The sequence below is a fragment of the Sparus aurata genome, chromosome 6 (assembly GCF_900880675.1).
Source record: "Sparus aurata chromosome 6, fSpaAur1.1, whole genome shotgun sequence".
Taxonomy (NCBI): Eukaryota; Metazoa; Chordata; class Actinopteri; order Spariformes; family Sparidae; genus Sparus; species Sparus aurata.
The window spans coordinates 7,440,122-7,467,770 of record NC_044192.1 but is presented as its reverse complement, the minus strand read 5'-3'; the positions used below and the strand labels follow the sequence as shown (position 1 = coordinate 7,467,770).

The window sequence follows — 27,649 nt, the reverse complement described above, 5'->3', positions numbered from 1 at the left end:
GTGTTGGGAGGAGACGCCTCACCTGAATCTGATCCACATCAGGGCTCCTCCTCCATTTATAACCTGGCTATCAAGACATATCTGTCTCTCTCTTCTTTCCAGCATGCAGGAGTTATGTTTGGTTAAATGTCTTTGTTAGACTGCACTACACTGACACACACATACACTTCAAACACCACTGATATACTGACCTACATATTTTATTTTTATTTTTGTTTATAGTTACTCTGTACAGTAAACTCCTGAAATCTCGGTGTGGTCTCCAATATTTTGTCTGAACCCAGAGCTGATTCATGACAGTAGCATCACTGGACAATGTGAAATCTGAATTTGTGTTATGATAACTGGAGTATTTGAGCAGGTACGTTGAGGGAAAGGATGTTATATTGTTTAACTTTATATTTAGAAGAAACCAACAGACATTCATAAGACAGTAATGGAAAAGCGCCTGCTTACAATGTTTGATGATAATTCATCCAAGGAGAGTCACGTTTTTCTTGTCTTTTTAAATAATAGTATATGTATCTACTTAATCTAAAAGGTGTGTTTGATGTTACCACCAGAGGGCACCAAAGTCTAACAACTGTCTCACTGACTTCAGTTGTTTATATGTGCCCACATAAAACAGATAGACTTCTTGTGCTCTGGCTTGGATGACTTTGGCTTTGGTTATATCCCGCTTAGCCAATCAGAACATACCTGACTAATAATAGTATTACCGTATTGGACCGAATATAGGACGAGGCTTTTTTCGATGGAAATTATGTGAAAAAGTGGGGTCGTTTTATAATCAGGGTCGAACCGTTGACACATGCTGATAATTGTCTGGGTCGCTATACGACCGCACCGGCAGAGGGCGCCAGCTTATTGTAGAGACTGTATCTGTAAATCACAGCGGAGAAGAAGTGACAGGCGATGAGGAGATGAAAATGGAGAGGCACGGTGGTTGTACAGAGCCAAGTGGATCAAAAGTGGGGCAAGTTAACAGACATCTGATCTGAGGCGGAGCTATGATGCTAATTTTAAGATAATGGTGGTCAATACAGCGAAGGCGCCAAACAACTGTCAGCCAGCCAAGAAATATGGAGTTACGGAGTGTAACGTCCGAAGATGGCGGTCCAAAAAGACCGTCTGAAAACGCTAACAGTAAGAGAAAAGCTTATCGTCGTCCTCTAAGCGGCCGCTTCCAAGAGATTGACAAGGAGGGTAACGTATGTGAGTTTGTTATTGAGAAACGAATGTTGGTTATCAGAGTCTTTTTCTGAAGATTGGTCTTGTAAAGAGGGGTCGTCTTATATTTGGGTCAATACCGTAATATATAAAAAAAATCATCACAATAATACATCATCAGCATCATGATATTTGATGTGTATGTGATAAAATGCTATAAATGAGATCCACAACTGTAACAAAATAAAAGCTGGAATTTAAAAAGTGCACATCTTCTGGATACTTCAGGAGAATGTAACATTAACGTGCTCTGTTTCAGCTAAGCTAGCTTCTCGCGCTGTATCGTCATGGTTAGCATGCTGGCTATCTTGGCTAGCAACCGTAGCATTAGCGTTAGCGTTAGCAGCAAACTTTCCTGCCCTCTTACGAGTGTTTTTCTTAGTCGACCCAGTTGTAGTGAAAACGTTTTCCAGAGACATTATGAATACCGTCGTCACTTTTAAGTTTAGATAGTTGGGCGAAACTGCATTAAAATACAAATTTAGACGGTCCGACGTCAGGCCTCCGTGCATGACGTGGTCCCCCGCGAGAATTCTTTTTAGGCCATGTCAGCCAAATGGAGGCCAATGATTTGAAAAGTAAAGCAATTTCAAACGTAAAAACTATGTGGCAAGTGAGTATTGGTTGTGTCTGTGAGTCAGGCGTAATAATAAGGAAAACATTTTTTATTATTATTATTTTTTTTAATGACACCATGAGTGATACGAGGAGGACGCTAGAGGCCTATAAATACGTCTGGAACACTTGAGAGTTGTGTAGTGAGTTGATTCTGGTTCGAGCGTCCCGCTGACAGGCGGTCCCGGCTAAGAGCGCCCGGTTGACGGCTCATGTCCGTCGACATGGGCAGAGACATATGTCGGCATGCAGCTGGTCTGTGTGTCGGCTGTCAGCTAGAGCCGGTGGTTAAATATGCAGGTGGCCGGGCGGCGGAGTCACTCATAACTGATCGTTGGGGAAAAGTAGCGGGGTTACTGAGTACTAACGGTCAGTTCCTACACACATGTGTCCGAGTCCCCTTACTGTAAGTGTGAGTGAGATATTACTGTGTGAGTGTGATTTTTATGAGTTTGACAGAAACGTAAATTTTGAAGACAAATTTAACAAATGCAGACGCTGCACCAATCCGCCTGTCGATCTCCTGCTCCATCCTTCCCTCCCCCGTGAGCAAGACCCCAAGGTACTTGAACTCCTCCACTTGGGGCTACGTTAAACTCTTGTAGTTAATTTCTTGCATTTGTATTCCTTAAATCAAGAAATAGATTTAAGGAAATCATAATCATCTTTTTGCCATCTGTAGCATTTTATAACACCTATTTTGTCATCTATAGTTTGAATGGACCCCTATTGATCCAGTGAATAAATATGCAAAATCTAACTTGCATGAAATAATGATTGTAAATGTTTTATGTAACATTTTAATGATATTTTAATTTAACAGACAAAGAAGGGGATATGGCCTTGCTGCTGCTCCCCGTCCTGCTTCCAGCTGCACCGTACACAGTCGGGAGGAGAGCGTTCCGGCCCAGCAGCAGTCGAACAACCTTCATTGATATCCAGCCGGTGAGTTAAGTGTAGGGGTTGAACGGTTCACAAATCCTCGGTGCAATCCATACAGAGTTTTGGGGTCTTGTTGTCTGTCACGTTATATTTCTTTCAATTTGTGACATTCCAGAAGTAGTGTCCATCTCCCTCCCTCTCTCTATCTCTCTCTCATTCTTTTTCTTTCTCTCTTAATTTTGTACACTATGTAGTGTACATCAGAATAAAAATAAGTTGCAATGGCTTAGAAATGGTGAATTCATAAATGATTAGTTTTAGAAAATATCTAAAATGCCATAGGGCTGTAACGACGCGCTTATCGAAACCGAAATCGCGACGCTCAGATCCACGAACCTGTCTCACGGTGAGAGAAGGGAGAATCGCGACACAAGTTCCAGTCCAGATTCAGCCTTATGAGCTATAAGTAGCCCCTTTCATACAGAGACGCTCCTGAAGAGGCGTGACGGTACACGTCATGATGACGTTAGTGTGTTTTCAAGGAGTTTCCCAGGTGTTCCCCTGTCAATCTAAACCCGCAGATAAGTTATAATCATATGGATGCTGTTTTAATGTGTCGTTATTGAGATCCTGACTCACCAAACATCCTGGAAAGTGACAAAGTTTCGTTTTTCGCTCTTAATTACATAATCACCGTCAGTAAACAGGTCGCTGTCTGACTCTCTCACTCATGAGAACGGAGGCCATTTTCATGAAAGTTCACTGAAGTCTCGGTCAGAAGTGCTGACCGTCAAGGAGATTTTTTTTTTCATCATAAACATTTTGTGAGCTAAAGTTTTTTGCCAGTGACAGACGCTGTTTTTCGGGCAGAAATGTGAGGAGGAGTCGGTAGGACGGACGCTTCTCCACGTACAGCTGCGGTATTTTTTTCCTCGTTGCCAAAGACGATTACAGTTACTACGTTACCTTAGTTTGGTTCTGTAACGTTGCTTTGTGGGACATTTCTCTTCATTTAGTTGAGTGAAGGACCTGTGTAGTTATTAGACTGTACAATGGACACGCCCTCCACATTGGCTCAGTTTGCCAATACTGCGCCTCTGATACTATCAGACATGTATCATATACAGAAGTTATTGAAATGTTACATAAATAAAATGTTTAATTTAAAAAACAAAAACAAAATTGTGAGTTTGGTGTATCGTTACAGCCCTAGAATACCATTATAAAGAGTGTATATTGTACGTGTATTGCACAGAAGGTTTACAGACACACCCTGGAAACCTACATCTACAGGTCTCAGTCCAGTACACATGGTATTTCAGATTTTCCAACAGCCATATTATGACTCTTGTACAAAATGCACTTTGAGGACACTGAAACACACTGATCCACATTAACTGAGACTCAATAATATTAAGTTTGTGAGATTAAAGTGAGTGAAGTGTACATTATGGCCAGCTGGCCCCCAGTGCATTGTCAATACTTTTTTAAAATATAATACTGTCTTTTTGTTTGAGAAAATGTGGTATACCACGCTGTTTTTGTAGTTTCTGTTATAATAAGGTCCCCTTTATATTTGCTTTTTTTCTAGAATAAAGGAAATCTGTATTGACAGAGGAGGATTGAGACAGGCAGACAAATGGCAGTGGAACAAAGTGACGGAACCCCTCAGTAATACAGTTTATCTGCTGAAAATATAGCTAAACCTAGCCTATTGTAATAACTTGTATAAGTGTTTTTTTTTCTCAGCCTGGAACTAACATGGTGGTGTACCTTTCAAGGGTACATACAGATTCTCAACATGTTCTGATGCTGGGGGAGGAGTGTGAGGGTTTGTGATCATAAATGGGAGCGCTTTGGAGCAGCCGCCACTTCTTGGAGCTGTTGGCGTATGCTTCAAGGCATACTTTGTGTTTGATCGTGTCTACCCAAAAGCATGATGGGGTCCTGGTGTTTTTAAGTGAGGTGCCACTCCGTTCAAGCCTCTGTAAATTCAGCTTTGCAAGTTTCTGAGATTCTAGTTAAAGTTTTCCTCATATACTGGTTTAAGTCTTAGTTTTGCAGTTTGCAGAGAGAGGGGCTTATTATTTCTAAAATTCTGTTCTGTATAGTGAAAGTTAAATTACATTTCATGACCAATAAAAGAATGTTTGGAAGAGTATTTTGTTGTTCCATCATTTAATAGTAGTTTATATCAAATTATAATCTACTGATGTTGAAGTAACTTAAATGTTACATTCTTAGAAAATGTTGGTAATAAAATTAGTATTGTTTTTAACCACAGCTATGCTGATAACTTGGTAACCCATTTCTTGGTAGCTTGAACTCATCAGCATGTAGTTTTTACCCCTTGTTGTGTCAAAATCTTCACCCAGCGTGCTGGGTATAATAAACCCAGCACTCACTCTGTCCCTTTTGGACCCAGCGCTGGGTTAGCAATTTCACCCATTTTGGGTTAGTTTTAACCCATCAGTCTTCAGGGTGTACAAACAAACCCTGTAAACTTCAAACACCATTGCTATACTGACCTAAATACTTTATTTTAATTTTGTTTATAGGTATTTAGTGTGTACAGTGAACTCCTTCATTAATCTATTGAAATCTCAGTGTGGTCTCCCATATGTTGTCTGAACCCAGAGCTGGTTCATGACAGTAGCATCACTGGACAATGTGAACTCTGAGTTTGTGTTATACTTCATTATTTGAGTCGGTGTGTTGAGGGAATTGATGTTATATTGTTTAACTTTATATTTCGAAGAAACCAACAGACATTTATGAGACAGTAATGGAAAAACGCCCGCTTTACAAGGTTTTGCTGATAAATTATCCAAGGAGAGTCACGTTTTTCTTGTCTTTTTAAATAATAGTACATGTATCTAATTAATCTAAAAGGTATGTTTAATGCTGCCACGAGGGGGCACCAAAGTCTAACAAGTGAAATATAAAGGCCTTTGCTCACTGACTTCAGTTTGTTTGTATGTGCGCACAGAACAGTCGGACGCCTCGTGCTCTGGATCGGATAACTTTGCTTTAGGCAGCATCGTATTTGATGTTTATGGGATAAAATTCTTGTAATGACATCCACAACTGCTACAAAATACAAGTTGGAATTTAAAAAGTGCAAATCCTCTGGAAACTTAATGAGAATGTAACATTAACCTGCTCTGTTTCAGCTAAACTTGCTTCTCAAGCTGTATCATCATGGTCAGCATGCTAGTTATCTTGGCTAGCAAGCGTAGCATTAGCCTTAGCATTAGCAGCGAACATTCCTGCCATCTTACAAATGTCTTTCTTTTTAGTCGACCCAGTTGTGGTGAAAAAGTTTTCCAGAGACTTTGTGAAACCGTCGTCAGTTTTTAGAACAGATAGTTGGGAGAAAGTACATTTAATATATAAATTTAGATGGTCTGACGTCTGGTCTGCGTGCATGACGTGATCCCCGCGAGAATTCTTTTTAGGCCATGTCAGCCAAATGGAGGCCAATGACCTGAAAAGTGAAGCAGTTTCAAATGTAAAAACTATGTGGCGAGTGAGTACTGGTTGTGTCTGTGAGCCAGGCCTAATAATTAGGTAAACAAATAAAAATAATTGGCACCATGAGTGATACGAGGACGACGGTAGAAGCCTATAAATACGTCTGGAACACATTAAATTTGTGTAGCGAGTTGATTCTGGTACAAGCGTCCCGCTGACAGGCGGTCCCGGCTAAGAGCGCCCGGTTGGGCAGAGACCTATGTCGGCATGCAGCTGGTCTGTGTGTCGGCTGTCAGCTAGAGCCGGTGGTTGAATATGCAGGTGGCCGGGCGGCGGAGTCACTCATAACTGATCGTTGCGGAAAAGTAGCGGGGTTACTGAGTACTAACGGTCAGTTGCTACACACATGTGTCCGAGTCGTTACTGTAAGTGTGAGTGAGATATTACTGTGTGAATGTGATTTTTATGAGTTTGACAGAAACCTCATTTTTGAAGACTGAAAAATGTTAACATTCAATAATCCCTTGATTTTGCGTTCTCCCACATGAAATAAGAATTCATTCCTCCAGATGAAAATGAGCGTCTCCTCTTTATATGTAAACGGTTGAGAGGCGATAATAAAGTTATGGGGACAATAGAAAAAAAATGATCCATGTGGAGGGAGAGGGCCACTCGAGATCTTCCGCCCCTGAAATTAAAGCCTGCAGGTAAGGCCCTTTATAAATGTGGCAGGTGGACATAACGTCATTAGATTGTGTTTGTTGTGGTTAATTTTGATCTACGAATATGATCTGTTGTGTATGGGTTTGGTGATTCACGTAAATGGTGATGATTGTTCGGGGGCATAGACAGGGAATTAGGGCGATTACGTCTATATATGGGAGTCACCGGTGAACAGGTGTAGGGAATTGGGATCACGGAGGCAAACACTTTTTCAACCAATTTTAATTCAATTTCAATTTTATGTATTTATATAGCCCACAATCACATTGCCTTGATGGGCTTTACAATCTGTACAGTGTCTGTACATCCTCTGTCCTTAGACCCTCGATTCGAGTGAAGAAAAACTTAACATGTGATGGAAAAAAAAAACCTTTTAACAGGGTAAAAAAAAAAAGAAGAAATGGTAGAAAGTTACATTAACAGAAAGTCTGATACAAGTTATATGTAACGATATGTTATAACGAAACCGTTCGTTTGTGTGTGTGTTCGCCCGAGATGTTTTTCTGTCATATTATAACGTTAGTCTTTTGGGTTTTCCGTCATATTTACACACTGGTTTCAGTTTAGTCATTCAGCACAGCTGGTTTTCTGTACATATTGTTTCGCAGCATTTAATAAACGGTAAACGCATACATCATGGCAGACATAATGTTTTTTAGCACAACGACGCAAAATGACCTCAAATTCCCTCAAGTGGCAATATTGTGGATACATTGCCACTGCAGTGTTCTTTTATAGAGGTGTGTCTGAGTCCATGTTTTGTCATTTGTCAGTTCCTCAGGTACGTGAAGTGCAGACCGGATATACCTGCCCTTTTTCACCGTGGCGGATCCGTTATCCGCGATGGCTGAGCGGTTTAAGTAGATGTGACTTCGAATGTCCTTAGTGCGCATGCGCGTAGTCGTTGAGATACGGAGGTTGGGGGTTCGCGTCCGGACAGGGATGAGTCCGTTTCCGACCGCAGGCAAGGTGTTCTGTGAGTTAGCAACAGTCAAGCTTGACTAATGATCATTCTGTACCTGCCAAGGAGACTCAGGTGGTCCTTTGAAGTGCACATATCTGATATTTAATGAACTCCAGTTCATGGCTGGGAATGTACTACAGTATCGAAAGTCACATGTAGGTTGATTGATCATTGGCCTGGACCGTTATCAGTTGCCGTATTCAGCATTTTTCTGATTACTGGGATCGGTGTTTTTAATTCTGATTATGTATGCACTAATGTGGCCCTGATGCAGCATGTGAACTGTTAAGCAAAGTAAATAAAGTTCATGAATTAATGTAGTGAGTAAAAAAGTTAAATACTTGCCTCCAAAACGTAGCACAGAGGAAGTGTAAAGTAGCAGAAAATGGAAATACTCAAGAAAAGTAGCCCAGTACAGTACTCGAGTAAATGTACTTAGTTAAATTCCATCACCAAGAGATATGTTTAAAGGAATATCAGCTTGAATTTGTGTTAGAGAATTTATTTTCATAATGGTTCCAAATGTGGGTTATCTGTCTGCCTGAATACCAATAATCAGCAATGGCTCTCAAAAAATGAACTAAAAAACATATTGGTTGACTCCTAATTCATTGAATGTGTTGAGTCAGCAGAAAACAGTAACTTCTTTACGTTTTGTCTGAGGATTAGAACAGTAGATATCTGACACCACAGCTCCCTTGTGCTCCAGCTTCTCTCCTCCTCCGCTGACTCAACCTGGGGAGCTTTAAAGGCCATGAGACACCTGAGATGCCTCACTGTGCTCAGACATCTTACACTCACCTGTTTCACTTCTCTGCCTCTCATTCACTCAGCTGTTCATTCTCTGCTCAGTACAGCAAGTCTTCTGTTTTATTGATTAATTTCACTGTAACGTTTATTCTTCTGTTTTCCAGAGTGTCTTCTTCATCTATATTTCCTCCATCTCAGTCTTTCCACTGTCTGCTCTCCTTCCTCCATCCATTCGTATCTCCATCTTCCATCTGTGCACCCCATCTTCTCTGCCTCCACCATGAGTCTGAGTCGTACCAAGCGGATCAGCTCCAGCAACTCGGTCCGGAGCAGCAGCGGGTCGAGGAGGCTGAGCGGTTTTGGTCCAGTTCAGGGGGGGTTCAGCGGCATCTCCCTGAGCAGCAGCTCCCTCTATGCTGGGACCAACGGGCACCACCACGGCCTGGGCACCCCTCTGGCGTCCCTGACGGTCAACAAGAGCCTGCTGGCGCCCCTCAACCTGGAGATCGACCCCAGCCTGTCCATGAGCCGAAGCCACGAGAAGGAGCAGATCAAGAGCCTCAACAACCGCTTTGCAAGCTTCATTGATAAGGTAAAGGGCTGAGAGGCTGAAGAACTCAAGATCTATACTTATGTGCAATTTTGAGACAAGCCTCAAAAGTACAACTAAAAGTAATTTGCACATGTATTTTTTGTGCTGTTTTCAATTTGAGGATTAGCAACGTGTCACATTTTTTTTTTATTAATGTGGATGTTGTACTTCTCAAGTATGAAATGTACAAAATGTAAAAAAAGTTTGTAAGTGATATGTAAGTAATTCACCTTTTCTGATCAGTCTCTGTGTGATGTGAGACTTTGCCGCTCTTCTATGCTGCGGATGGGGATTTAGTCAAAAGAAGCGTTTTGCAAACATCACCTTATGCTTCAGGAAATTGCTCCTTAAATGCATAAAAGCAGCAGCGAGCCGTTTAACTGAAGCTGACTGCACAGCTCCGTAAAGCTGAGGGGAGCCGAAGATTCAGCTGGTAATTCTCTGCAGGTTCATCATTACCAGAGAGGGAAAAGACACCTTTTACACTGTTTTCATACACTGTCATTTGTTACATTATTATGATACTGATTATAACAACTTTAAGAACTAAAGCTAACCTTAATGAAAAACCTTTTCAAGGTCACAACAATAACACAATCTAACCTCATGTATTTAGATGTATATTTCATGTTGCCGTCCGACTCCCTCCAGGAGGCGTACAAGCTCGACTGCACAAATAACTTCACCTGGCATTTTGCATTGTAAATCTGAGGGCTAACAGCGTTGATGTTCCTGAAGAACACAGCCTGCACACATTCCCACAGGAGGAGTGACCGGCTCTGTGATAATGCCGGACATTGATACCGTACTTAGGGAACATCTCCGCTTTCTCACGGAGCAGGTAACACAATCTCACAATAGAGGCATTGTTGGCTTCTCACATCAGCGGAGATACACTTCAGGCGTAGAGACACAAAGTGCTGCGCTGGACCGAGCTCCGTTTGTCCTCATGTACAAAACTAACCTCTTTGTTTGAGATTTGTTTGATTTAAATGCACCACAAATATGTCAGATTTATACAGGAAGGTATACAGGATGCATTAGACTGTGTTTAAGCACCAAGCATCAATGATGTAAACACAGGGTCCACCTCTCTTAAAATGATCGTACACAAGTTATGACCACCAGGGAAATGTTTAATTTTTACAGAACAGGAATTTAAATTCATTTTGGACACGCCCTCAAATCTATCAAGATTGTTATTTTGCTTGTTTGTTTAAATGAAATGCAGCGAGGATGCGTGGAAGGCAGTATCCATCAGTCTGACTATTTTTGTAATGGCCTTCTCTTACAAAAATTAAATTACAAGAAGCACGACTGGAATCCTGTTTGTATGTTTACGTGAAAAGCTAAGCTAATGGAATAACTGATTGGAATAAGTGGTTCATTTTAAAACAACTTGACTTGAACACAAGTTAAAGCTCCACCTCCAAGTTGTTGCGATGAGCGCTGAACGATAGTCGAGCTTGTGAGTAACGTTCACCATCAGCGCCTACACCAAACACGACTGGCTGGAAAGAGGTAACATGAGATGTAGGATCCATAATTGGCCGTTCTGATCATGTCGAGGAACCCAAAAAAAGAAGGAAGGGTCATTACATCACTGAATCTCGCTTTGGTGCCAGACTGGTGACAGCTGTATCAAAGTCTATGGGAGAAACGCACTAAAACCCAACATATATACGTCATATGACTGCTGATGAAGAAATACCACCAGAATATAAGAGAACACACTTCAGAGAGCAGGTTAACCACTGATTTCTTTCCCAATATGATTGACAGAGCTGATAGTATTGACAAAACGCTGCAGGTCTGACCAGATATTGCAAAAACAGTCACAAGACGTAGATATGTTGGGTTTCAGTGTGCTCCTCCATGCATCCCTCATTGACTTCAACACAGCCGTCACCACAGTCCAGCCCCAAAACCAGATGATATAATGACCCTATCCTTCTTTTTTAGCTTCCTTGGATCATGTCAGGAAATTAATGTAAATGAGACAGCGCAGACTAAAACCAACTACCGATGTAAGGGTCACAAAATGGTAACACGATGGCACTTTTTGCAGTAATGAGGGCAAGATCATCGAACCAATACAATAATTATCATACATTTTGCAACACTGCTGAGTGTGCACCCAGGCGTTGGTCACAAATAGACTATTGTATAAATAAAACTGGTCAGGAAATGTAGTTTAAAATGTTCTCAAAGCTGCCAAAGAGAATGACTTTGCAGTAAGTGAGGCGACGAGGGCCTGTGTTCAGAAACTCTTGCAGATTTTGTTGGAAATTATCCGCCAAATCAGCTTCAGAGCTCCGAGACAAAATATTGTGAAACCTCTCAGGAAACATTTGAAAGCTTGTCCGTCCATCCGTCTCTGTAAATGAGCTGGTTGATGTGACTCCTCAGATAACAGGTGACACACAATAGAGTCCCTGTTTACTCTTCTTGGAGTTGTAGCAGATCTCAGTTCCAGGCGAAGCGAGGCGCCTTCAGCCTGGGATCACTTTATTCAATCTAGGTCAGTTTGTTTTTGCTCTGTTTTATAAACCCAGGAGTTCAGAATTCTGAGTAATTGATGGAAGATTAAAACCCCAGAAGCTCCTTGGTGCTGCGTTATTTGGCGAAAAATCAACTAAATGCAATCATAATGTCTTTAAATTGACATCCTGCTTATCATCAGTGTGTTAACCTGCACACACACACACCTGACATCAGTGTGTTAAGAAGAGAGAAAACTGCTGAAAGGCAAAGTCGAGTCAACTGATGAATGAACTAACCCTGCCATCACTCGTGTAATCCAACCCTGAGTCGCCCCAACAGCACTGAAACATTAAAGAGCTGCGTCCCTCATGCGGAGCAGAAATGAGTCCAAAACAACATGCAAGGTTTTGTTTGTTGCATGATGATAACCAGATTTTAATCTGAATGAAGGAGAGGTGATATTATATATTGATACTGGTTGTTGCAGAAATGATCCCTGAAACAGTTAATGAGACTTAAACCCTGAAAAGAGAATTCAGTGAAAGCATCTGGGATTTAAACGGCCATTTAAACTGTATCAGTGGTCCTGGGCCGCTGGATATTTAAGATATCTGTCCCATTTCCGTCCCATTGAGTCGGGTTGTAACCCGATCAATCAGGTCAGACGTGGTGTGGTCGTGTCTCAGAGGAAGATTGTTCTGCTCTGAACTGAACGCAGGCTTTGTGTTGGGAGGAGGAAGTACAATAGGAGGTGGACAGACCCGGCTGCAGGCTGGAAACCCGAGCTGTGCAGGTACAGGAGTACAGTCAGGCGCTGACATTCACATCCAGCTGCTGGAATGAGGCCGCTTCTTTAACCTCTGATGATCCAAAGGATGGACATTATTCTATGGCTGCAATAATGATTATTTAGATTATATGTTTCAAATTAATCACACAGTTATTTTTGTATTAATTATTTGGTCTATAAAATGTCAGAAAATGGTAAAAAAAAAACTTTCCAGGATAATTTCCCAGATCTAAAAATGATGTCTTCAAATTATTTTGTTTTTAAATTAATAATCCAAAACCCATCACTGGGGCTCTATAATCAAGTAAAAGTTAAATTACTCCCATAAAAAGTAAAAATAACCTTTTCAGAACCAACTTAAGTAAATGAAGAAAGTACCTGATTAATAAATTTCATTCTGGTACCTGAAAACACTTTTATATTCACCTTCCGTCTCATTTCGTCCAGGTGCGTTTCCTGGAGCAGCAGAATAAGATGCTTGAGACCAAGCTGGAGCTGCTGCAGGGTCAGGGGGTCGGCCGATCCAACGTGGAGCCCCTGTTCGAGTCCTACATGGCGGGTCTGAGGCGCCAGATGGACCTGGTCAACAACGACAAGATCAAACTGGACGGGGAGCTGAGGAACATGCAGGGCCTGGTGGAGGACTACAAACACAAGTAAATAATCCCCCCGCGGTGGGAAATGATGCTGCTGGGAGCTCTGTAATGAAGAAGTATGTGTCATGTCTCTGTCACAGATATGAGGACGAGATTAACAAGAGAAACAATCTGGAGAACGACTTTGTCATCCTAAAAAAGGTCAGTACATCACACACACACATTCAAACATTACAGGTGTGGTGAGTAAGATGAACCGCTCTATTGTCCTTTTCTTTTGTCCTCATTGTCTTCCCTCTCTACATTCCCAGCATGCATCTTGTTTTTGTTGGTTCAGCGTTCATCAATTTTCTCCTCCAAGTGTGCGGAAGGCTTGAACAGCTACCATGGCTGTCAACTCTTTGGTCCTGTTTAATCTCTGTGTGAGTGAATGTTTCCTCTGTGTGTGTGTGTGTTCAGGATGTAGACTCGGCCTACCTGGTGAAGGCCGACCTGGAGGACAAGGTGGGATCTCTGACCGATGAAATCAACTTCCTGCGCAACATCTATGAGGAGGTACTGCAGCCTGTTCGTGCCTCGTTGCTACGACCGATTCATCGGCTTCCGGTCTTTCTTTATTTGCACTCTCTTCTAGTCTGATATCAAGTCTCAAATCTTTCTTCTTTTGTCGTTGTTGTTGCCTTTTGTCAGGCTTTTCGTTAGAAAAACAAGAAAAAGAGCTCAAACATCTGCAGCTTCACACAAACATGCCTGGACATTTAATTTTTGGACGAGCTGAAAATCTTGATTTTTAGTTTATTAAAACAACAAAACTGCGTGATTATGATATTGCTGGAAGTTGTCCATTCACTAATTACTAAAGTTCTTTTATTGAATATTTTCTGTGTCACGTACCTCCTCTGTTTTGTTTCCTTCACCAGGAGCTGCGTGAGCTGCAGGCCAGCATCAAAGACACCTCTGTGGTGGTGCAGATGGACAACAGTCGCAGCCTGAACATGGAGCAGATCGTAGCCGAGGTCAAAGCTCAGTACGAGGAGATCGCGGCCCGCAGCCGAGAGGAGGCAGAGGCCTGGTACAAGAGCAAAGTAAGGACCCAGGAAGTTGGACTCTCAGCCTGAACTCTCAGTTTTTAAGTTTTCATACTCAAATAATTGGATCAGTTTACCAAGATTACAAAACACACATTTTACTCACTAACTCCGAGTAGTTTATCTGATGTTTATCATCAAATATAGTTGAGGATAACATAATATCTCCTTGTTCTGTACTGTTCAGAGACACAAAACAGTGATGCAGTTAATGTCAATCTTCCTCTGTCTGTAGTTCGATCAGATGTCGGTGCAGGCGAGCCAGTACGGAGATGAACTCCGCCTGGTGAAGGGAGAGGTGGCCGAGGTCAACCGACTGATCAGCCGACTGCAGAGCGAGATAGAGGCCGTCAAGGCGCAGGTACGAACACAGAAAAGTGTTCAGACTAGCAGGATATAACTCTCTGGGTGATTCTAGTCCAGCATTGATGAGTTCTTTGTCCCTGTGCTCCATCAGCGTGGCAGTCTGGAGAACCAGCTGGCTGAGGCGGAGGAGCGTGGAGAGCTGGCGGTGAAAGAAGCCAAAGCTCGGACCAGAGACCTGGAGGACGCACTGCAGAGGGCCAAGCAGGACATGGCCAGGCAGCTCCGAGAGTATCAGGTGAGGGGGGAGGGAAGGAAGGACGGGCAGATCCCAGTCTGCTTCTGGAGCCTTTTTAAACAAGTCCTCATGTACTTAAGCTGTTTAGCAGAATGCTGCGAGGTTGTTTTGCTACAAAACTTCATCTGACTTTCCATCAGAATGAGAGAATGACTGAATCTTCATTTTTGGGTGAACTGCTCCTTTACGAGGAAATCTAATTGTCTCATTTTTTACACATAAATCCTAATTTGTCAGAAAATGTAAGGAGGTAAAAAGGAAAATATTTCCCACTGAAATGTAGCAAAGGAAGAAAGTACCATGAATAGAAAAGATTTGAGTACAAGTAGCTAAAACTTCTATTTAAATACTTCACTTCTTTAGTAGATCTACTTAAATTACACCAACATCTACTCTACATATACTGTAGAAAATACAGACATATATGTGAATATTAGTGTAATCTGTAAGTTATAGTGCAATAAAAGACCTCAGGTGGTATTGGGGTACTGCAAGTTAACAGATAATATGGTAATAAAAAAGAGTTCCACGGTATGAGAGTGTGATCATCCTCTTCACCTGCAGGACCTGATGAACGTGAAACTGGCTCTGGACATTGAGATCGCCACCTACAGGAAGCTGCTGGAAGGAGAGGAGGACAGGTAAGAGGAGGAGAACAGGAGGCGTGATGACTGTCTGTGTGTGTCTCCCAATATACCTGCTAATCTCTCTGTCTCGTCTTCTGCAGACTGGGACAGCAGTCCATCCTCAACATCCAGGCCGTCTCCAGCTACAGTAAGTGACAAACTCGGCCCGAACCTCCACCTGCACTGAGGAAGTGACACGTAACTGATATCTTGACGCAACATTGAGTTTTTAGGACGTGATTACACTCTTTGTTTCGCTCTTCTTTCTTTCCTGTAATCTCTCTCCAGGTAATAAAAGTACTAATGGTTACCACAGTAACAGCAGCTCTCCAGCTCCAAGACTGCTGATAAAGACAACTGAGACCAGAGACAGCAGCAGATACAGCATTCACTGAGAGGACACACACACACACACACACACACGCAGTGGTGGAAAGTAACTAAGTACATACTTTTTTTCAGCTACGATCTACTTTGAGGAAATATTGTACTTTATACTCCACTACAATCTCCACTTACTAGAATCACTTACTAATACACAATCTAACGCTAACCCACAATCATTGAGTACTTTTATTTTTAACATTTTGAAATATATTTTCCTGATTATGCTAACATATCTTTTTTTTTTTTTTTTGGTTTTTACAAAAGTAATATTTTAAATGCAGGACTTTTACTTGTAATCAAGTATTTTTACTGCGTGGTATAAGTACTTTTCCACAAGTAAATGATCTGAGTGCTTCTTCCACCACTGCACACACACACACATCTACACTTTTATTTTTTAACAGGTGTCTTCTGTGTGCAGGCGGGTCATATAATTACTAACTTTTACTTACTTAGTGTAGAATAATGGAAAAATAAAATCATTTATTCATATGAACATGGAAAATTAATTAACTGGAAATAGAGCTGAGATGTTTTTGTGTCTGATATGATTTTTACAATATAAAGATTCTAACGTTTTAACTGTAGTCTGTCAGACTTTAGTTATACCGAGTAGCGTCGGGGGCTTTAACCTTCTTTGGTTCCTAACCAACACTGACGTAGACGTTGTATTATTTTCTGTATTCAATTAATCTGTGGTGAGATTATTAGAATATAAGAATAATGTAGTTTTTAAAATCATTTTTGGTATATTCTGTTATGCATTTTACATCCAACACAGAGTTGTGTGTCTTTAACTCAAACTTTTCCAGCTCAGTTTTTTACTCTGAGGGTGTTTTTTTAGAACGTTCTTGATGCTGTCATCAGATACACTTGTAGTTTTAATCTACAGATGTCATGGGGTTTAAATGTCTTTATTACTTTATTGCCATTGCATTACAAATAAAATGAACATGAACTAAAAGGACTGTGCAGTTGTTTTACTTTCCTGCTTCTTTAAAACATTTTCTGACCAATTTTTTGGAGAGAGCTGCTATTTTTGTGACAAACAAGTGACAAATTTTTCAAATTACAGATATGAAAATGATTAAATATACTATTCAAATGCATTCATTTAAATATGTAATAGAATTAACGCTACTATTTATGAAAAATCAACATTTAAAGCACATTCACATGCGTTGTATGACCTAAACTTGTTTTTTTTTTGGGGGGGGGGGGGTCTTTTACCTTTTAAATATCCATCCTCTGCTGTATATTTCTATATCTGTGTCATAGTCGGTCTGATTAACATTTGCTCTGCTTTGAAGTTATGTTTTGGTTTTTCAAGAAATTAATAAAATGAACTCAAAATATACCTCAGTGATCATGAGTGAGTTGAATCCTCTCACAAAATGTGACTTTGGCATATCTGATAATATATCTTAAATTATTTCATTGTTTTTATTTCTCCACCTTATTTAGAGGGAAGTCAGTGGTTCTCAAACTGAAGGGTGGTCATCCCTGGAGTCAACACAGAGCCACTGCAGAGGGGATGTTTATGACCAGGTGTAAAATCTATAGTGAAGCTCAGATGAGTGAGTAAGACTGATGGGGAAATAAACAAGAGTCTGCAGATGCAGGCCTTTGTTAAAATTCTACTTGGATTATTTTGTACTGGTTGTTTCTCCTGTCACTGTGAACGTCTGTGGTTTCTTTGTAACACTGGACTGAAGCAGCTGAGCACCTTCAGTGAGGTGCTCTCAGTTGCAGCTGAACACTGCCATCTAGAGGTTCATTCATCTATGTGCACCTCAACAAACAGGAAGACAGAGACAGTTGTTACTCCATGTCAGGTTTTTTCCACAGTAATGTAAAGGCCTACAAACACAAATTTTAAGGCTAGCCTGTATTTTTCACACTCGTACGTATAGATATGTTTATATAGCCTACAGTCATTGGTTGAGAACGACATACTTATTTTGCATTGTACATTTTCATTCACAGCACGAATGTTATGTGTGTGGTCAGAAATACAGATTTGTCCTATTAAGAGAAACTATAATTAGCCATTATCTTTTCTAGTGCTTTCTCATATTGTGGCGGTACAGAGGAGTATTCAGGCCAGGGGTGAGATATATAATGAGAGGAGGAAGGTTTTTTGTTCATAATTAAAAAAAAACTTCCTCCTCTCATTTTTCCCCTCACCCCTGGCCCGAATAATCTTCCACAGAATGGTGATAAAGAATTTAAAACATATTTAAAAAAAGGAAAATCTGGATTTGTTTCCCCCCTCAGATAGACAAGGGAAAACAGCTAGATTTTAATTTGTTTAGAGTATTAACATGCAATCATGAGCATGACCTGATGATGGAATTAGAGGAAAAAGTCAGGAGATCACCAAAGAGGAGGTTCATTCTCACTGAGACACAGACTAACAAATGTGTCAAAAATATCTAATACTCGTTAAGATGGTTCCTTCAAAATCAATAAATTAGATGTTATAGTGATGCTACACTAAGTCAGTTTGATTCACTCTCTGAGGAATATGAATATTTGTTTAAAACTGTTTATTGATGAGTGTTCTCAGTCATCCAAGTCATGGTAATTCTTTGGATGAGACGTCTTTAAGAAACTGACTCAAGTCCAGTTGTCTACGATTCAGCACCAAGAACTAACATTTTGTGCCCGTCAGACCTGGATGTTGAAATATTTTACAGGATAAGGGAAGCCTTTGACCTGCTGGTGGAGCTAAACTTCAGGGGATCACAAGTCAGTGTAAACATCCTCTGGGAACCAGGACTGTAACACACACAGTCGCTCAGATGATTCAATGAGGACAAAAATGGTGGACGTCCAGCTGTCACTGCGACTAAAGTTGCCACCCGTCCCGTTTATCCCAGAATTGTTCTCTTTTTTTCATCAGCTGTCCTGGGAAATTATAAATCTCTCCCGGGGACACAATTTGTCCCATTTTTTGGGGAAAATGGAAAACCTTTTTTTTTTTTTTCCATTCTGTAGTCTCGAAAGGTGCCATCCCATAAAGTGTTTATAGTCTATGTCAGTGGTGTCAAAGTGATCCAGTAAAGGGCCGTGTGGCTGCAGGTTTTCATTCCAACCTTGTTGGTTGGAATGAAAACCTGCAGCCACACACAATGTACTACAACTAGTCCTCAGTACTGCCTAAAACAGCTTCCACATCTCACATCTAAACAGCCTTGGAAATTAAAACACTTTTAGCCGTGCAGGATATTCGTGCATAGTGTGAAAATGGAAGGTTGTCACTGACAGCAGTTTCATGTGGCGTAGCCGAATCGTTTTAGATCCTACATTCCCTGAAGGCAACATGACAGGGGGAGGTCTGTAGCCACGCCCCTCTCAGTTGATACCACGCCCCCACGCTAGATCAGGGTCAAAACTCTGAAACTGAAAAAGCAAGATCTGAAGCTAAAAAAAAAGATCTGAAACTGAAAAAAGGTTTGAAACTGGTTTTGAAACTAAGATCTGAATCTGAAAAGATAAAACTTACAACTAATAGAAATAGGATCCCAAATATCAAAACATATGAAAGTGAAAAATGAAAATAAATGATTTTTTTTAAAAGAATTGAGTTCTCAAGAGTTGATCATAATTATTTTTAACCTGAAAAAACCTTTTGTACATTTATTTTTAATTTGAATATGTTGATATATTTTTCAAAATTCAAGATCAAAACTTGAAATTTCAGTTTCAAATTTTACTTTTTCAAGTACAAAACATTTGACCCTGATTTAGCTCCATAAGAGAGCATATTTAGGATCAGACTGAATTAGATGAAAACAAACAGGTGAAGTGAGAGTGGAAAAAAAGCATTCAGAGAAAAATCTGACCATTACTGGTGCAGCTGATGTATTAAATTAATGTACTTATTTGAAATACACAGTGAACAGTTATGAATTAGATGAGTGGACAGTTTTACTTCAATTACGTTACTGACTATTTTTAAATAAGTAACTATCAGAACAAACATTTTAAATAACCCTCCTGATCCCCGTACAAGTAAACCAAATGTGTTCAGTCCTGAGAACATTTAGTGCTTTACAGACCAGTAATATAATTTTAAAGTGCAGGTAACAATGAGGCTGCATAATGATCATATAAACTACTGTAGCTGCTCAACATGACCTTTTCTGTCTGCTTGGTGAAATCACAGGCAGCACTTCAGGTATATTTCATATCAGCTGCTGGTAAAACGTTATAAACCTGTCACAGCTACAGTTAGCTTCATTCATGTGATAAGAGATGGAGAGAGGCTAACTTACTCAGACATTATTAAACAAACACATGGTTTCTAAATCAGTCATTCCCAGAATAGGAATAGATACTGAAGGTAATGGAAGCCCTGCTCTCCATTACAGAAAGAAAATGTATACATCAAATATAGTTAAAGCTTTGAAAATGCCACTGAGAGGAGACACTGGACTCCATCAAAAGACTCAACACGTTATTTAAAAATCTATAAAAACCACAACAGAGTTTAATTCAAAAAAAGGTTTTATTATGTAAATAACCAGCAAAGACAACAGTGCTCACTGTCTGAGCAGGTGAAACCAGAGTCAACAAACAACTGCACGACCTGAAGGAGTTTCATCAGAAGACAGATAATCAGTTTTCCTGCTTCAGGTCCTGTGGCGGCTCGTCTTATTCGTCTTTGCTGCTCGTCCGTCACCTGCAGGAAGAGAAAGAGGAGCAGTGGTAGTTTGATGTCTCTTTGTGGAGGTTTTGTGTTTGTTTGTTTGTAGAGGTTTGGTGTTGTTTTATTTTTGTTTGTATGTTTTTAGAGGTTTTTTGTTTGTTTTTAGAGGTTTTTGTGTGTTTTTAGGGGTTTTGAGTTTGTTTTTAGGGGGTTTTGTGTGTTGGTTTTTGGAGGTTTTTGTTTGTTTTTAGGGGTTTTGAGTTTGTTTTTTAGGGGGTTTGTGTGTTTGTTTTTAGAGGTTTTGTGTGTTGGTTTTTTGGAGGTTTTTGTTTGTTTTTAGGGGTTTTGAGTTTGTTTTTAGGGGGTTTTGTGTGTTGGTTTTTTGGAGGTTTTTGTTTGTTTTTAGGAGTTTTGAGTTTGTTTTTAGGGGGTTTTGTGTGTTGGTTTTTAGAGGTTTTGTGTGTCTGTGCAGGTTTTTATTGTTTTTGGAGGTTTTGTTAGTGTGTGGACGTTTTGTTTTGGTGGAAGTTGTTTGTCCTCCACAAAGAGACCTGGGTCTATTTTTGATGAGTTTTGAGACTCCATGTGGAGGTTTGAGTCCCTAACTCAGTTGTATTTAACCTGAAATTACTTTTTATAATTAATTTATATGAAGTTTTAATTTAATTTAATTCTGAAGTAAATTAGAACATTTACAGGTTTTGTTTAACTTAGAGGAAATATAAACAGGTCTGGCTACAGTGCCTTAGTGCATTTATTTGATCTTATTCATAAAGTATTTAACGTGTACAGACTGAGAGTGACAACATTAGAACCAGTGACAGGTGAAATAAATAACATGGATCATTGTGTTCCAATGTCATGTTTGGCTGTAAAGCCATGAGTCCTAGCATTCATGCGGATGTCTCTTTGACAAACAGCAGTCGCCCAAACACAGCTGCAGAACGAGTACACCCCCTCATGGCAGCAGCACTCCTTGATGGCAGTGCCCCCCCAGCAGGACAACACGCCTGCAACACTGCAAAAACTGCTCAGGAACGACCCGAGGAACGTGGGAAAGAGCTCAAGGTGTCAACCTGGCCGCCTGATTCCCCAGATCTCAATCCAACTGAGCTTCCACTGGATGCAGTGAGAGCCAAAAACGATCCACGGGGGCCCCAACGTGGATGGGAGTTGGTTCTGACGCATCCAACAGATGCTCAGCTGGATTGGGATCTGGAGAATGAGGAGGCCAGTTTGAGACCTTGGGTTCTTTGCCATGAGGGGGTGTAGTTGGTCTGAACGGTGTTTGGGTGGTTGGTGTTTGTCAAAGAGGATCCACAGAAATGACAGAAGTCAAAGTTTCCCAGCAGAACATTTGATTGTAACAAGATGATCAATGCTCACTTCACTTGTCAGTTGTTTTAATATTGTGGCTGAACAGTGAAGATATACATGTTAAATACTTTTCATTTTTTGCTTAAATTGAGTTTTTAACAATATTATTCACACTTTCACTGCACTTTGTCTAACAGCTTTAGTTACAAGTTATTATCAGATTAATATAAACAATATTAAATATTCAAACATGATGTATTATTATAGATTAAGTTATTCAGCATTAAAAGCAGAAAGTTGAGAGCCAGTGTGCTGCATATGGAGGACAATTATTAATCAATTGATTAATTGGGTGATGTCGATATATTTATAAAGCAATTCTGTAGAAAGACAGCTGATTTTTTAGTGTCATTCTCAGGTCATCAAATAACGCACTTTGTGACCTATTAACAGGACTCATAGGGAATCGAGTTGTTAAAAGTGAAAAGACTTGTATTTTAATACACATTTTATTTCAAGATATATAGATTTTTTATATCCAGTAGCTATAAAAACATTCCTTAAATCCTGTGGGTTTTGAGGCGGGGCCTAAGTCTGCTCTGGTTGGTCGGTTCACACAAGCCTGATAACCACGTTTGCCTAGCAGACTACTAACAACTGTATTGCTGTTACTGAACTTTAGTGCCTAGAACTCTATAGTGGTGATCTGGTTGTTGTAGCTTACTGCACTCAAAATTGTTTAGCTAACACTGTTAGCCTGAAAAGCTTTATACCACTATGTTTCTCCAGCAAAACAACAACTTCAAAGGCTTCATAAAGCTTATCAAGCACTCTCTGAACGCTCATTTGTGCGCTCGAGTGGAGATGTACCTGAACTGAAAACAACCTTCAATACACTCAGAAGGACGCAGACAAACTAACAACCGCTCAAGCTGTTTGTAGTTATCAGTTTGCTGCAATTCCACCATGAACATAACCACAACAACTGCTTCCAAACGAAAAACGTCACCACAGCACAATCAGATCGTTATTAGTGGTCTGCTGGGCATGGAGGCCGAGGGCCCTGTAACAGCTTTGTAATGATCTCTGCATGGTGTTATCAAGCAGGATGCTGTTACACACAGTTGCAAAGAAAATGAATTCCTGCAATTTTATTTTTTATTGTGTTTTATCACAGAGTTCAACATTATCTTCAAGCAAAGGCATCGCGTCCATGCACACTGAACTCGCGAGTGAGATCGGCATGGACAGATGAGGGCAGAGACCGGAGCCGCTTCAGTGGCGTCAGGCGAGCTTTTACCGTGGCCCTGAGCATGTCCCTAGCCAGGCACGAGGCCCAACTAAACACGTACACTTTGTGCACGATTCTACCAACCATAGGTGTGTAACAACAGGGGCCTGTAAGTTGGCGGGATGGCACAAGGGCTCGTAGGATACACTACTACCAATACCAGCAGCTGATCAAAGGCCTGACTACTGCCATTCATAGAAAACACAGCTTACAGCTCCGATGGACAGCACTCGGGCATTTGCCATTGAAGATAGCTGAAGTCCGGTCAAGTTAACTTTTAACTTACAATGATAACACCAGGTTTGCCTGGCAGACCACTAACAACTATATTACTGTCACTGAACTTTTGTCCCTAAACAGCTCTATACAACGAGGCCTCCAAAACAAAATTTCTCCACTCAGTTCTGATGGTGTTGTAGCACTTAATTCACTGCACTTCTACCACATATAAGAACGCCAATGTTAACACCAGGCTCTGCTCAACATAGTTTATACACTCAAAGGACGCAGACAAACTAACAACTGCTCAAGCAAAAATTTACACAGGCTGACAGAAATTAACATGTTTCCGGTAATTCTGCAGGTGTTTGTAGCTCAGTTTGGTGCATCTCTACCATGAATGAGACCACAAGAACCGCTTCCAAACCAAAAACTTCACTACCGCACAGTTGCACGTGGGAAACTGAATACGATCCTTATTAGTGGCCTGCTGGTCGAATAGGCCGAGGCTTATGTTAATGTTGAATCTACATAAATGAAGCTGTCCATTTAAAATGTATAAGTCTGAGCTCAAAATCCACAGGGTTCAAAGGAAGTCATTTAAACAGGTTTTGTTTCACTTAGAGGAAATATAAACAGGTCTGGTTACAGTGCCTAAATGCATTTATTTGATCTAATTCATAAAGTATTTAACATGTGTATACACTGAGAGCGACAACATTAGAACCAGTGACAGGTGAAATAAATAACATGGATCATTGTGTTCCAATGCCATGTTCGGCTGTGAAACCATGAGTCCTAGCATTCATGTGGATGTCTCTTTGACAAACACCAGTCATCCAAACACAGCTGCAGACCGAGTACACCCCCTCATGGCAGCAGCACTCCTTGATGGCAGTGCCCCCCCAGCAGGACAACGCGCCTGCAACGCTGCAAAAACTGCTCAGGAACGACCCGAGGAACGTGGGAAAGAGCTCAAGGTGTCAACCTGGCCTCCTGATTCCCCAGATCTCAATCCAACTGAGCTTCCACTGGATGCAGTCTGAGCCAAGAACGATCCACGGGGGCCCCAACGTGGATGGGAGTTGGTTCTGACGCATCCAACAGATGCTCAGCTGGATTGGGATCTGGAGAATGAGGAGGCCAGTTTGAGACCTTGGGTTCTTTGCCATGAGGGGCTGTAGTTGGTCTGAACGGTGTTTGGGTGGGTGGTGTTTGTCAAAGAGGATCCACAGAAATGACAGAAGTCAAAGTTTCCCAGCAGAACATTTGATTGTAACAAGATGATCAATGCTCACTTCACTTGTCAGTTGTTTTAATATTGTGGCTGAACAGTGGAGATATACATGTTAAATAAAATATGATTATATCATTTATATTATATATAAATGAGATCAAATAAATGCAGCCGTTCTAAACAGACAGAATGTTTATATTTCCTCTCAGTAAACAAAAAACATTTAAAATACTACTAAATTTATAGAGTAGTGTCCTAACAGAGACACTATAGTGGCTTCTACCAACCCAAACTGTCTTGTGAATGAGACTCTATGAGTATTAATGAACAGCAATTGACCCATCTCACACTTTCTGCCTTTAATTTTTGCACCTCCATTGCACTGACCTTGTTGGACCAGGTGTCTCTCCTCTACGGGTCTGATCACCATATAGGTCATAGCTGTTCCACCTGAAGCTGAAGACAAGTCCCACTGTTCACCTGGAGAGAGGAGGAAGTACTTTAATATAACATGATGACTACATGTATATGTGTGTGTGTGCGTATATATATTCTGATTGTAGCAGTAAAAAAGAAGAAGTAATCAGATTACAGACACATCTGGCAAAAAGGGGATTTCTTACAGGATAATTTCATAATAAAGCATGATAGCAGTCTGTAACCATTTGCTTGACATCACTTCAGGAGTCTCACATCACTCTGCACTATAAAATCTGCTATAATCTGATTTAATAAATGTGTTTTTTTTAAAGGTAAACCAAAAGTAAACAAAATGTATTAAATCCTGAGAACATTTGGTGCTTTATAGACAAGTAATATGATTTTAAAGTCTATCTTTTGACACACAGGGAGTCAGTGGAGTGAGTTTAATAACACATAAAACCAGAACTGAGACAAACACACTGAATACATTATGTGCAGGCTACAATGAGGCTGCATATTGTGTGTTAAACTACTTTAGCTGCTCAAAATGATCTTCTAGATGCTGACAAACTAACATACTCAGACATTATTACACACAACACATGGAGCCGGTTAGCTAACTGTGCTGTACTCAGACATTCAGCTGTAACGATGCTAGTATTAACAAGCTAACATTACACAGCAGGATAATGCCTTCATGCTAACACTCTCCAACAGACACACACGTTAGCTAACATGCAAACCTGTCTGTAAAAACACGACGATTTAATGACTCAGACGTCTTTATAAGCTCGTTATAGTGTCAGTACTCGTTAATAAAGGCGGCTGAACCGCTGCTAACGTGTTTCTCAAACCTGCAGTGCATCTGCAACAACTTTAAAATCAGCTAGCTAACATAGCATTACCACTCACTTACACTGAACAGCTAACGTTAGCTAAACAGCTTTCATGCCGTTCTAAATAATAAATTAATAAAAAAAAAAAAAAAACGTAATGCCGACTTTACCGAAACTACCGTCTTGTATTTAGATAGTGACCAAAGTTAGTTAACTGTGCATTATTCATGTAATTAACATGGCAGAGATAAAAACGACCAAAATCACAATGGAGTTTGGTATATGGAACAAAACACAACGTCCATCACGGATTTAACGGGCTGTAATTACAGGATTACGTTCCAGCTGAATTTACCTCAACAGTAAACAGTTAAATGAGACGTCTTCAGCTTCTGTTCAGAGTTATTTCAGAAACATTTGAGCTAGAAACAAATATGACCAACACCAGAGGGAGGCTGGCTCCATTTTAACCCGCACATATGTAGCACTTAATTACTGGACTCAGACAGCATGACGGTAGTTAATATGTGGAGCTGCTGATATATGAAGGAACATCACCTGAGCTTATTACCTGAGATCAATAAGTATTAACTATCTGTACACCTCCCACACAGACATGAATACACCTGTACTGAGCAAGTAACTGGACACATAAAGCAGATTCGTACAGAACAATTTACTCACCGTGTTCGTGTCCACAGAGAAGAGCAGCTCCAAACAGAGTGACGTTCAGTCAGCCATTATTATACACATCTAACTTTTTGGAGGGAAATGCAGTAACTTCGCGCGGGAAACGAGCGAGACCGCCCCTTTTGACGCGCACCACCTGGATTCGTCAGGAAATCTGTGGGCTGGACTTACTGACGTGGCTTACTTCATTTCAACCAGAGAATTCCATAATCATTGAAAGCTGTTTAGCTCAGTCAGTAGAGTAGGTGTTCTGTGTTCAGAGGATTCACTTTTATCCTGAATTCGAGTCCCTGCTGGAGAAACTCAACTGCATCATATTTACTGTAACTTCTCTTGTCAAAAGTTAAGATAAAAATTAATAGAACAAACAAAGATAAACACTTGTTAACAGGATACACAAAAAGTTGCTTTTTTAATTTATATTTAATTTCTCTGGTCTTCATTTGTTATTAATCCAAAACTAACTGAATGTAATCAAGTTACATTACTTTAATATTGTAATTGGGTGCATTCAGGTAATTTGGACACCTCAGCTCAAGTGTTACTAATTTCTGTTCTGTACTTTTACCATAAAATGAATTAAATTAAATGTGAATGATGACTTCATGGGGATGATGTCACAGAAAGGGGCGGGGCACTAGTACGTATTATGTATGTACGAATATATTTCTTACCTTTTTATTATATATTGTTTATTCTGTACTTTTATTCATGTTTATTGATTAGGCTGTTGTGACACGCAGATAATGTCACAAACCGGCATCCTTCTGGGCACAACACGTGAAAAGGGCGAAGAAGAAAAACGTGCAATGTCAGTGGTCACGTCTTTTTCTTTCAAAATAAATTGGACTCGGCATTTATTTGGAACCGGTGGTTATTTACCAAAATATACACCTGCACCCAGCGTTTAAAGGGGACTACATGATGTGTTTTATAATGTTTTTATGTGTTTACAGCTGTTAATGTAAGTAACGCTGTTACTGTGATGATACATGACAGTTAAATATTGAATATGTCTATAATAACCACATCCTGACATGTAACTGTGATTTTTGATGGGTACTAATAATAACAATCATGACAAAAAATTAACAAAGTCTGCAGAACACGATAAGAAGCTGCAACTGGCAGTGAGCTGCTTTCTTTTCTGTTAGCAGTGAAGTGACATAGTCCATGACAG

The 27,649-nt window shown here is 40.4% G+C and overlaps 1 protein-coding gene and 1 long non-coding RNA gene across 5 annotated transcripts; one reads left to right on the top strand and one right to left on the bottom strand.

Moving 5' to 3' along the window:
* Positions 1 to 1,098: 1,098 nt before the first annotated feature.
* LOC115583741 (intermediate filament protein ON3) lies at positions 1,099 to 16,766 on the top strand. Of its 4 annotated transcripts, none has more exons than XM_030420904.1 (12): positions 1,123 to 1,146; positions 2,669 to 2,790; positions 8,803 to 9,230; positions 12,952 to 13,160; positions 13,241 to 13,301; positions 13,560 to 13,655; positions 14,021 to 14,185; positions 14,424 to 14,549; positions 14,646 to 14,789; positions 15,354 to 15,430; positions 15,517 to 15,563; positions 15,704 to 16,766. In XM_030420904.1, exons 3-12 carry the CDS (start codon positions 8,919 to 8,921, stop codon positions 15,808 to 15,810), a joined length of 1,344 nt encoding a protein of 447 aa, XP_030276764.1. In that variant the 5' UTR covers positions 1,123 to 1,146; positions 2,669 to 2,790; positions 8,803 to 8,918; the 3' UTR covers positions 15,811 to 16,766. The 4 variants fall into 4 exon arrangements, with proteins under 4 accessions (XP_030276765.1, XP_030276764.1, XP_030276763.1 ...); XM_030420903.1 differs by lacking the exon at positions 1,123 to 1,146 and adding an exon at positions 1,284 to 2,407; XM_030420905.1 differs by lacking the exon at positions 2,669 to 2,790 and having other exon boundaries at positions 1,099 to 1,146.
* Positions 16,767 to 20,301: 3,535 nt separating this feature from the next.
* LOC115583743 (uncharacterized) lies at positions 20,302 to 26,588 on the bottom strand. Its single transcript, XR_003984414.1, has 3 exons — positions 26,464 to 26,588; positions 24,908 to 25,000; positions 20,302 to 20,489 (listed from the first exon to the last, which is right to left on the bottom strand). It is a non-coding gene; the product is annotated as an uncharacterized LOC115583743 (long non-coding RNA).
* Between the last annotated feature and the right edge of the window lie 1,061 nt (positions 26,589 to 27,649).